This window comes from Heterocephalus glaber, unplaced genomic scaffold (assembly GCF_053883595.1).
Source record: "Heterocephalus glaber isolate CG9 unplaced genomic scaffold, H.glaber_assembly_v1.0 deba00001497, whole genome shotgun sequence".
NCBI classification, from domain to species: domain Eukaryota; kingdom Metazoa; phylum Chordata; class Mammalia; order Rodentia; family Bathyergidae; genus Heterocephalus; species Heterocephalus glaber.
The window spans coordinates 18,742,266-18,754,729 of record NW_028258320.1 but is presented as its reverse complement, the minus strand read 5'-3'; the positions used below and the strand labels follow the sequence as shown (position 1 = coordinate 18,754,729).

Genomic DNA, 12,464 nt, shown 5'->3' with positions numbered 1-12,464 from the left:
TTTTTCAGAGGTGGCTGAATCTAGTGTGTGATGCTAGGATTAAGGGCATGTGGTTACTAAACTGGTACACTGATTGGTTTGGTATCACCATAATCCCCAGTAGTCTGGATATGATAAAAGGGGCAGAAAGATGCTGTTAAGGTCCTTTGTTGCTTGCTGTGCATGTGCGCCATGAACTGTTTCTCCTCTGCAACCCCTCTTTTCCACACCACCCTGGCTTGAGGCCAGCCAATTATGGACTGAAATCTCTACAAACTGTGAGCTAAATAAACCTTTCCTCCCTTAAAAACAAAAAAAAGAAAGAATATTAGCAGGCTGGGGGTGTAGCTTAGGAGTGCCATGCCTGCCTGGCAAGTGCAAGGTCCTGAGTTTGATCCCTGGTACCAAAAAAAAGGAATATTAGGAAGATACCCAGTATAGGGCTGGGGATTTAGCTCAGTGGTTTTGCTTCCTGCCACGTAAGCACAAGGACCAGAGTTCGATCCCCGGTACCAAAAAAAAAAAAAAAGAAAAGAAAAAGAAAGAAAGATACCCAGTGTATTTTGTTAAGGTACAAATAAAAGCAGATTATAAGACAGTATATTTTTGTTGTTGTTGTTGTTGGTTCTGGGGATCGAACTCGGGACCTTGTGCTTGTGAGGCAGGCAGTGGAACCACAAGACAATATTTTTTTTTTTGTACTGGGGATTGAACTCGGGTCCTTGCACTTGTGCAGCAGGCAACGAAACCACTGAGCTAAATCCCCGGCCCCAAGACAGTATATTTTTTAAAGGGCTGGGGATTTAGCTCAGTGGTTCTGCCACTTGCCTTGCAATCAGAGGGACCTTGGTACCAAAAAATATATATACCATATATATATATATATATATTTTTTTTTTTTTAAAAGACTAATATTTACATGTGCATAGAATGAGGATTAGAGTGTGTTTCAAATAGGTTTTAGCTGAGTGGATTATAGATTATTTTAAAAATTCACAGTATTTCTATTTGTGGTTTCTAGAATTTCTATAATTTTTGTTGTTGTTGTTTTGGTACCAGGGATCCAACTCGGGTCTTTGCTCTTGTGAGGCAGGCAACGGAACCACTGAGCTAAAGCCCCAGCCCCTAGAATTTCTATAATTTAAAGGTATAATTTTTGTGATTTGTTTTTTTTTCTGGTACTGGGGATTGAACTCAGTACCTTGTCCTTGCCAGGTAGGGGCTGGCACCACTGAGCTAAATCTCTGGCCCAATTTTCATAATTTTTTTAGTCTTACAAAGACAACTGGGTGTCATAGCACACACCTGTAATCCTAGCACTCAGGAGGGTGAGGCCCGAGGATCATTGTCAGTTTGAAGACTGCCTGGGCTCCATATTAAGTTCAGGGTCAGCAAGTGAGACATTGTCCCAAAAAAGAAAGATAACAACACTGATAGGGGCTGGGGATTTAGCTCAGTGGTTCCACAGCCTGCCTTTCAAGGACAAGGACCTGAGTTCAATTCCCGGTACCAAAAATAAATAAATAAATAAACAACACTGAAATTGGTTTAAATGGGTTAAATATTGGATTTTTTTTTTTTTGGTACTGGGGATTGAACTCAGGTCCTTGCACTTGTGCCGCAGGCGACGAAACCACTGAGCTAAATCCCCGGCCCCTAAATATTGGAATTTAATATCCTTTTACTTGGCACCCAGTTTGAAAAATGCTATTGTGTGTGGTTATATAAATTCTTTCTTTAACACACAAATAATAAGTAGACATACACACATTGACTGGTGTTCAATAGACGGTTTTTTTTTGTTTTTTGTTTTTGTTTTTGGTACCGGGGATGGAACTTGGGTCCTTGCGCTTGCATAGCAGGAGGTGAAACCACTGAGCTAAATCCCCGGCCCTGTTGTTCAATAGATCTTAATGCTAACCTCAGTATATTTTTGTTTTTGTTTTTGTTTTTTGAGATAGGGTCTCACTGTGTAGTTCAGGCTAGTCTTGAATTCACTGTGTAGCCCACGCTGTCCTCAAACTTGAGGTAATCCTACTGCCTTAGCCTCCAGAGTGGTAGAATTGCATGCATGCACCACCATTCCTGGCTAACCTGAATGTATGTTTTAAAAACAATGTAAAACCAGGGATAGTGGCACATGCCTCTTAATTCTAGTACTCTGGAAGGCTAAGGAAGGAGAATCCCAAGTTCAAGCCCAGCCTGCGAGATTTAGTGGCTTAGCAAGACTTTCTCAAAATAAAAATTTTAAAAAGGGCTGGGATGTAGCTCAGTGTGAAGGCCCTGAGTACTGAAAAAAAAAATGTTAACCTTATGGAATTCTCCCCTGTATTAATGACCTTACAAAAAGCTTTTTAAAACCGTAGAACAGGGCCGGGGATTTAGCTCAGTGGTTCCACCACCTACCTCGAAAGTGTAAGGTCCTGAGTTTGATCGCTGCTACCAAAAAACCATAGAACACATTTTTTTTTTTTTTTTTTGGCACCAGGGATCGAACTCAGGACCTTGCGCTTGTGAGGCAGGTGCCGGAACCACTGAGCTAAATCCCCCGGCCCCATAGAACACATTTTTAACTATTTTTTTTAAAAGTTTACTTCCTCGTTGTGTAATTTCTTCTAGCCTAGTTTATAGGCTTGTATAAATCTTTAAAATTGATATCTATAATTGTAAGTATTTAGATTATTAAAAGATTTATTGTAATACCTTAGTTAAATGGGAAAATTTGGGGGGTCAGTACTGGGGATTGAATCCCAGGGTGCTTAACTACTATACTACATCTCCACTTTTTTTTTTTTTTTTTCCCAGACAGAGTCTGGCTATGTCACTGAGTTGCCCAGGCTGGGCTCAAACTTGTGATCATCCTGCCTCAGTCTCAGTTGCTGGGATTATAAAAGTGTGTAGCACCATGCTAGGTTAGATATATATTTTATGTATGTAGTAGATATATTTCTATGGGGAGTTTTATGGGTGACTTAAACATTTAAAAAATTTTTTTAGAAATATAAAGTAAGTTTTCTATTTAAAGAGATTTGTTTTGTTTTGTTTTGTTTTGTTTTGTTTTTGGTACTGGGGATCGAACTCAGATCCTTGCGCTTTCGAGGCAGGTGGCAGAACCACTGAGCTAAATCCCCGGCCCGAGATGTTTGCGATTAAAAGAATTTCTCAGTAATTTTTTTCTTTTAAGTTAATCTATACAGTTTTTTGGAAGTACTAACTATAATTGATTAGTAAAGTTAAAAATGTTAAATGAGTAAAAGTCAAACATAAATATATTATTTAAAACTTCTCTTTCCTTTTGGCAGACTCTAACACGTGAACAGAAAGAGGGAGCCTTCTCCAATTTCTCTATTTCTGAAGAGACCATAAAGCTTCTGAAAGGTATCATCAGGGTTTTTTTTGTTTTTTGGGTTTTTTTTTTGGTACCGTCGATTGAACTCGGGTCCTTTTGCTTGCGAGGCAGGAGGCAGCACCACTGAGCTAAATCCCCGGCCCAGTACTATCAGTTTTAATGGACATGTACTTAGAAATCTATGACTGGAGTTTATAAAACTCTTGTGCCTTTTCTGACCAAAAGGAGAATGTAAAGAGAAATAGCTCTTCCTGAATTGCAGTTATTTCTATATCATCCTTTTCATTATCCTGACTTTTTTTTTTTTGTACCGGCTATTAAACTCAGGACCTTCCTTTTTCGAGGCAGGCACGGTGCCACTGAGCTAAATCCCCGGACCATCCTGACATGTTTTTAACGATAAGACACATGCTGGGCGTAGTGGTGCGTGCCTGTAATACCAGCACTGGGGAGGCTATAGCAGAAGGATTGCTGTGAGTTCAAAGTTAGCCTGGGCTACATAATGAGTTCAAGGTCGGTCTGAACATACCAAGACCCTGTCTCAAAAAAACCCCCAAAAAGCCATATGTATCCATCAAAAATTTAGATCAGGGCCGGGGATTTAGCTCAGTGGTTCCGCCGCCTGCCTCACAAGCTCAAGGACCCAAGTTCGATCCCTGGTACCAAAAAAAAAAAAATTTAGACCAATTTTGTTATAATTCTTGTTTGGGGTAGGAATAACTGTAAATATCAGTAGTAAATATATCTTTAGGTATATATGGAAGAAACAGGATTGTCATTTTCAAATGAATATGTATTTTTCCCAGTGGTAGTCTCAAATATTTTAATGAAATCTCATTTTACAGGTCGAGGGGTAACATACCTCTTTCCTATTCAAGTTAAGACCTTTGGTCCTGTATATGAAGGAAAAGATTTAATTGCTCAAGCACGGACAGGAACAGGGAAGACATTCTCTTTTGCCATACCCTTGATTGAAAGGCTCCAAAGAAATCAAGAAGCAATTAAAAAAAGCCGCTCACCAAAGGTAACAGTTATAAGGGAGTAAAAACTCTAAACATTACTCTTATGGAAGGGAACAGGGAAAAATATACTAGTCTTTTTTTTTTTTTGGTTACCAGGGATCGAACTTGGGACCTTGCGCTTACAAGGCAGGCGCCAGAACCACTGAGCTAAATCCCCGGCCCCAACTAGTCTTTTTTTTGATGCTGGGGATTGAATCCAGGGATTCTTGGATTCTAAGCTCAAGCTTGGGGCCAGGGATTTAGCTCAGTGGTTCCATCACCTGCCTCGCAAGGGCGAGGTCCCAAGTTTGATCCCTGGTACCAAAAAAAAAAAAAAAAAAAGTGATAACTCTAACCTCAGGCTCCACCACTGAACTACAGCCCTGAAAGAGAATACTAGTCTTAAAGTCAGGTATTCCAGAGAGAGAAGAGGATGCTCTGCGACATAAAGTAAAAATCTGGGTCCTAAAGCAAAAATGTTGATTTTTTTTTTTTTACGTATGAATTTAATGTGTATGGAGTCATAGATGTCTTTGATAACTTTGGGTATTTTGAAGCCAGCATGTCTTATTTTAGGAGTATCTATGTGTGTGTGTGTGTGTGTGTGTGTGTGTGTGTGTGTGTGTGTGTGTTTACAGTGCTGGGGATTGAACCCGGAGGGCCTTTGCATTGAGCTATCCTTCCAACCCTTTCTGTATATTTTGAGACAGGTTCTCACTGAGTCCCTGAGTTGTCCAGGTCAGGCTTGAACTTGTGATCCTTCTCAGCCTCCTAGAGTTCTGGCATAGGTGTGTGCACCACACACCTAAAATACGCTGTTAGGGACTCTTTTCTCTTTTTTTTTCTTTTTTGTACTGGGGATTGAACTTGGGACCTTGTGCTTGTGAGGCAGGCAGTGGAACCACAGAGCTAAATCCCTGGCTCTCTTTTCTCTCTTTTTAAAAAGTCCTGACTTTTGCTTGCTTGCTTATTTATTTATTTGATTTTTTGAGACAGGGTCTCACTTTGTACTGCAGGCCAGCCGTAAACTCACTATGTAGCTCAAGCTGGCCTTGAACTTGCAAGGATCCTCCTGCCTCAGCCTCCCAAGTGCTGGGATAACAGGCATGCATCACCACTCTGACTTTTGGCCTTTCTTTCCTTCTTTCTCTCTCTCTCTCTCCCCCTCTCCCTCTCCCTCTCTCCCCCTCTCCCTCTCCCTCTCTCCCCCTCTCCCTCTCCCTCTCTCCCCCTTCCTTCCTTTCTCTCTCTCTCTCTCTCTCTCTCTCTATTTATTTATTTATTTAATTTTTGGTACCGGGGATCAAACTTGTGTCCTTACGCTTGCAAGACAGGCGGCGTAACCACTGAGCTAAATCCCTGGAGCCTGACTTTTCCTTTTAAACAAGGAATTTCCTGAAGAGCCATTAATTTATTTGGTCATTCAGTAAATATTCAAAATCATTTATGTCACTGGTTGTGTGTGAAGACTGTTATAAAAATGATATTGGTAGTTTCTAAATAATTGGAGTTCTAAAGACTTGTCTTAAATTATAAATAGTAAAACCAGCTAACAGAGTGCTAGTAGAGTTTTAGGCTAAAGTCTGACCTTTTTAGAACCTGTACACACTTTAAGGTTTGTAAAAGTGAAGAAGAAAAAAATCAGCATTGGGCCGGGGATTTAGCTCTGGTTTTTTGTTGTTGTTTTTTTGGTACTGGGGATCGAACTCGGGTCCTTGCACTTGGGTAGCAGGCGGCGAAACCACTGAGCTAAATCCCCAGCCCCAAATATATATATATATTTTTTTGGTACTGGGGATCAAATTCAGGTCCTTGCACTTTCGAGGCAGGCGCCAGAACCACTGAGCTAAATCCCTGGCCCTCTTAGCTCAGTGGTTTTGCCTCCTGCTTCGCAAACGCAAGGTCCTGAGTTCGATCCCCGGTACCAAAAAAAAAATCATCATCATAATTTGAACAGGTATGTGACTAAAAATAGTTTTGTTTTTGTTTTTTTTTGGTACCGGGGATCGAACTCGGGATAAAAATAGTTTTTTAAAAGACCACTAAATGGCATTATAGTATAAAAGCAAATTCACATGTATATAAATAGAATTCAGTCATAATATAATTTGGATCAGCTATCTCAAATCATGTTGGCTGTGTTGGCATATAGGGCAAATCTTTTTTGGAGAGTTCTGTTCTTGGGTGAAATTAGGAAAGACTGCAAGTAATAGAAAGTGGAGGGCCGGGGATTTAGCTCAGTGGTTCTGCCGCCTGCCTCGCAAGCTCAAGGTCCCAAGTTCCATCCCCAGTACCAAAAAAAAAAAAAAAAGAAAGTGGAAATGGGGCCAGGGATTTAGCTCAGTGGTTTCGTCAGCTGCTGTGCAAGCGCAAGGACCCAAATTCGATCCTCAGTACCAAAAAAAAAGAAAGTGGAAACAATCCCAACTTTGCCTTCTAGCTGTTTGATCTTAGGCAAACCTTGAAACTTCTCTAGGATTCTATTCCTCACCTGTAGAAGGAGAATAATAATGCCCCTTCATAGGGTTTTTGTAAGAATCAAATTAGTTAATTCCTGGAAAGCACTGGTGCTTAGCAGATGGTGAAAATTCATTCATTTAACCAGTATGTTTTGATTATCTGTTCTGTACTAGACCTTGAAGTGTAAGGAATTACAGAGACCCATTTAACATAAAGCCCTGCCTTCATGGAGCTTACATTTTAGTGGTTGAGATAGAGTCAGCACAGGTGTAAAATATAAATTTCATAGGTGGCATAAGTGCTGAGGAGAAGCAAAAAGGAAAGGCAGAGGCTAGAAAAAGAGGTTTGGGAACCTCACAGAGGAAGTGGCTTTTGAAGAGACCTGGCAGAGGTACGATTTAGTAAATATAAGCTATTCTTATTGTTGTGATTTGTGTGGGTTTTTTTGGTGTAGTTTTTCTTTGTTTTGTTTTGGGGTTTTTTTTTGGTGCTGGGATCCAACCCAGGGCCTTGTGCATGCCAGATAAGCTCTGTATTCTGTCAAAAACATATGAGATTATCAATGTTGACATTCCTATTTTTAAATATCCCTTTTAAAAAGTTCCCTAGATTGAATTTACATAAGTGTACAGCTTTTGTGGCAGTGCTGTACAGTTAAACCCAGGGTATCATACACACTAGGCAAGAGCTTTTCCATTGAACTACGTCCTGAGTCCTACGTACATTTTCAGAAAAGTCCTTTTGTTTTTTAAACTCTTGCTCAGGTACTTGTTTTGGCTCCAACAAGGGAACTGGCAAACCAAGTAGCCAAAGACTTCAAAGACATAACTAGGAAACTCAGCGTGGCTTGTTTTTATGGTGGAACATCATATCAAAGCCAGAGTGAGTAATTATGTATAAAAGATGTATTTTTTTGCTTAAATCTAAAGAAATAATGTGAAAGTAGAATAATTTTTACATTTTAATGGCATTTTTCTCCCCTCACAGTAAATCATATTCGAAATGGTATCGACATCTTGATTGGGACCCCTGGTCGTATCAAAGACCATCTGCAGAGCGGCCGCCTGGATCTTTCTAAACTGCGCCATGTTGTACTTGATGAAGTGGATCAGATGTTAGATTTAGGTTTTGCTGAACAAGTCGAAGATATTATCCATGAATCCTACAAAACTGGTATATCTTAATTGATAACAAGCACATGAGCAATTCTTTGATGTTAAAAGCTTCTGAGTTCTTTTTTTCATAATTTTGATTATACTGTCCCCTGGAGTTCTAATAAAACTAAAGTTAATTTGATATCTGTTCTCTCCCTGAGAAGAATGACAGCATACTTTTAAGTATTTTCACACCTTTCTATGCTTTTTCTCCTGTATTTCATAGTTAGATTTAATAACTCATTTTACTGACTTCTTTGTTCATTGCTTTCTTTAATTCTCTCTTTTCTTCTGATTTCAGTTTTCTTCATATTATCCCCTAGTTTTGAAAGCTGAAAGTTTTAGGGCCGGGGATTTAGCTCAGTGATTTCGCCTGCTGCGCAAGCGCAAGGACCGGAGTTTGATCCCTGGCACCAAAAAAAAAAAAGAAAGCTGAAAGTTTTGATAGTTGCAGTGAAGTCTGTATGTTAAAAATTCACCCCAAGTTTTGAATTCTTCACTGTTTCCTTGAAGCTTGTGGTGATTTTTAAGAGCTGAGTACTTCATGAGATATTAAGAAAACATTTGAATTCTTTTTGTTTATTTAAGATTCTGAAGACAATCCTCAGACTTTACTTTTTTCTGCAACTTGCCCACAGTGGGTATACAAAGTTGCAAAAAAATACATGAAATCCAGATATGAACAGGTTGACCTTGTTGGAAAAATGACTCAAAAGGCTGCAACTACTGTGGAGGTAAGTAGCTTTCCAGGATGATGGAGTTTAGCTTTTAGTGGTACTATATTTATTTTTGAAATTCACTGAAGCTAAATTGCAGTTTTGTGTTTTGTTTAGGCCTAAGCTTTCTTATACCTATATCTGCCCTTAGCCAGTCAGATATATATGTATTTCTATAGTCTGAAAGTGAGGGCCAGAATAGAATAAATAGTATATGTGCTGCCGAAGCGAGCACCAGAATAGAGTAAATAGGAAACAAAATCATGTGAATGAACAAGTCCTAACAGAAGATCCATAAAGAACCATAGAGACAGGATGAAAGTATTTATTTAGTTAGTTATTATTTTTGAGAAAGAGTCTTGCTGTGATTCAGGCTGGCCTTGAATTATGCAGCCCAGGCTGGCCTCAAACTCACAGCATTCCTCCTTCCTCAGCCTCCCAAGTTCTGGGATTATAGGCATGTGCCCACTGTAAGTATTTAGAATCCACAAAGAAGGCATTTCACATTGTCTAGAAAAGAATAATGCTGAGATAATTTGTTAAAGCTTAGCTGAAGAAAATCAGATACTTATACTCTATACCAAGAAAATTCCTGAAATAACTTAAAGCATGTATAAGTGAATCTATGCTTTCTTAAGAAGAGAAAGGCTTTTTTTTTTTTTTTTTGGTACTGGGGATTGAACTCGGGTCCTTGCGCTTATGCAGCAGCCAGCGAAACCACTGAGCTAAACCCCCGGCCCACCAAGGCTTTTTTTAAGAGAGTCTCACTTTGTAGTTCATGGTGATCCTTCTGCCTCAGCCTCCCAAGTATTTGGGATTACAGGTGTGTGCTACCACACCCCAGGTAGAAGGCTTTTCTAAACATAAAAGTCAGAAGAAATGGCCAAGTGTGGTGGTGCACACCTGTAACTACTGCTCTTTAGCAGGCTGAGGCAGAAGGATTGTAAGTTTGAGCCCAGCCTTTAGGCTGTTTAGGGACTTAGGGAGGTTTTGTCTCAAAATAAAAAGGGTTGGAGATATAGCTCAGTGTGAAGGCCCTGAGTTCATTCTCCAGTCACACGTTGAAACACATAAATACACACACACACCCCAGAAGAAACCAAAAAGGAAAAAGTTGATAATGTGACTATAAAAATTAAACCAATATTATGTTTTTAATAAATAAATAAATGGTAATATTTATAGTATTTATGACTATCAGATATTTAGCATATATGTCACTTATTCCAAATAACAGATATATTCATATGTATATGTAGGGAAAAATAGGCTAAATAAACAACAGTATAATCTATAGGATAAAAGGCAGTGGTTAAAAAGAAGGAATTTGAGGGAGAGATAGAAACTCAATTACATGGGTTTGATTCCCAGCACTGCAAAACAAACAAATTACAGAATCATGCTATTTTAAAAAAATACATCCAGGGGCCAGGGATTTAGCTCAGTGGTTCTGCCACCTGCCTTGCAAGCGCAAGGACCCGAGTTCGATCCCCAGTACCAAAAAAAAAATACATCTGTAATGGTAAAGATTCTTTAGGTATTTATGTAAATGTACAAAAATAGATCTGAAAAAAATCAAATAATGATTATTTCTGGGAAAGAACAATTACAGTGCTGGATAATCAAAGGAAGCTTTGCTATTTTGTAATAGTTATAAGATTTACAAGAATGTGAAGGTTCTTTTTTTTTTCAGTACCAGGGATCGAACTCAGGTCCTTGCGCTTGAGAGGGAGGCGGCGGAACCATTGAGCTAAATCCCCAGCCCCTAAATCTTTTTCTTTTCCTTTTTTTTTTTTTTTGTACTGGGGATCGAACTCGGGACCCTGCGCTTGCAAGGCAGGCGCTGGAGCCACTGAGCTAAATCCCCAGCCCAGATTTACAAGAATGTAAAGTGTACCAGTGAAAAATAGTTATTAAACGGGCCACTTAGCTCAGTGGTGCTGCCGCCTGCTTTGAAAGCACAAGGTCCAGAGATCGATCCCTGGTACAATAAATAAATAAAAAAACAAACATAGTTATTAAGATATTCTTGGGGTTGGGGATTTAGCTCAGTGGTTCCACCGCCTGCCTTGTAAGTGCAAGGTCCTGAGTTCGATCTCTGGTACCAAAACCAAAAACAAACAAAAAAGATATTCTTACACATTCTGTGGCTTGCATATTCTTCACCTAGGCATTTGAAACATCCCAGTCATCATTTCATGTTCATGTAATTGTATATATATCTAAAAGGTCAGTAAAGGCTTTTAAAAAGACAAAACAAAAAAATGCAGTCATTTTAACAGGGTTTTGTTTCTTGTTTTTTTGTTTTTGGCACTTGGGATTGAACCCAGGACTTTTGCACTGAGCTACATCCCCAGTTCTTTTTCTGTTTTTTATTTAGAGACAGGGTCTTGCTAAATTGCCCAGGCTGAGCTCAAACTTGTGATTCCCCTATCTCAGCCTCTTGAGTAGCTGAGATAACAGACATGTACCACAACACCCGTCCCCCGTCTTATTTTTTGATTCACTCCAAATTGCAGAAGTCAGTATACTTATACTTCTTTTATGGCTAATATGTGTGTCTTTAGAGATTTTTTTTTTTTTGCAATTTTTAAAAATTGAGGTTAAAAATTAGCCAGGCATGGTAGCAAATACTATAATCCCAGCGCTCTGGGATGCTGATACAAGAGGATCACAAGTTTGAGCTCATCCATTGGAATTTATTGAGACTTTGTCTCAAAATAAAAAGTAAAATGACTTGGAGACATAGCTCAATGCAAAGACTTTGGTTTCAATCCCCAATACATACATATATATATATATACACACACACATATGCAGATATATACATATATAAGCATGAATATAGAAATAATTTGAACTATACACTTAGAGGGGATATTGAAAATTAAACACAGGGCTTTTGCACTGAGCCACATCCCCAGAACTTTTTTTTTTTTTTTTAAATTTTAAATTTTGTTGTTTTTTTTTCTTGGTGTTTTTTGGTACTAGGGATCAAATCCAGGACCTTGAGCTTGTGAGGCAGGTGCAGTACCACTGAGCTAAATCCCCGGCCCAGCTAGTACATTTTCGTAGTTCAAAACATTTTTTTTTTTTTTTTTTTTGGTACCAGGGATCGAACTTAGGACCTTGCACTTTCGAGGCAGGTGCTGGAACCACTGAGCTAAATCCCCGGCCCAAAATATACATACATTGTGCTGCATCTACTTTTTTTATTTGGTACGGGGGATTGAACTCGGGACCTTGAGCTTGTGAGGCAGGCACTGGAACCACTGAGCTAAATCCCTGGCCCTCAAAACATTTTTATCTGAACAGGAAACCCCATAATCATGAGATGGTTATTCCCCATTATCTCCTTTCCCTGGTCCCTGGAAACCACCTGTTTTCTTTCTTTTTATGGATATAAAAATTATGATTATCCTTTATGGGTATGCATATAAATGTAATTATACAATGTGATTTTTTTTGTGTGTCTGACTTCTTTCTCTTAGGATGTTTTTGAGCCTCAGCCATGTAATCACAATTATTTATTTATTTGTTTGTTTATTTATTTATTGTTTTTGGTACTGGGGATCAACCTCGGGACCTTGTGCTTGTGAGGCAGGTGGTGGCACCACTGAGCTAAATCCCCAGCCCCCCCGAGTATTTCTGTTGTACCAGAGAGTTCCTTTTGTAGTCCTCCCCATCCAGACACAACCATTATTCTGTTTTTCTCCAGCACTGATTAGTTTTGCCTATCCTAGAACTTCAAAAAAGTTATGCTCTAAGTATTCTTTTCCTGGTCCGGGGATTTAGCTCAGTGGTT

General features: G+C 39.1%; 1 protein-coding gene across 3 annotated transcripts in view; it reads left to right on the top strand.

The window, feature by feature from the left end:
- Positions 1 to 12,464, top strand: part of Ddx50 (DExD-box helicase 50) — a 37,857-nt gene that overhangs the window by 5,691 nt on the left and 19,702 nt on the right. For all 3 annotated transcript variants that reach the window (XM_004846174.3, XM_087184783.1, XM_004846173.3), the window contains exons 3-7: positions 3,282 to 3,357; positions 4,174 to 4,352; positions 7,554 to 7,671; positions 7,777 to 7,962; positions 8,532 to 8,677. In XM_004846174.3, the coding sequence (XP_004846231.1) occupies positions 3,282 to 3,357; positions 4,174 to 4,352; positions 7,554 to 7,671; positions 7,777 to 7,962; positions 8,532 to 8,677 (705 nt within the window). The remainder of the gene's footprint in view (positions 1 to 3,281; positions 3,358 to 4,173; positions 4,353 to 7,553; positions 7,672 to 7,776; positions 7,963 to 8,531; positions 8,678 to 12,464) is intronic.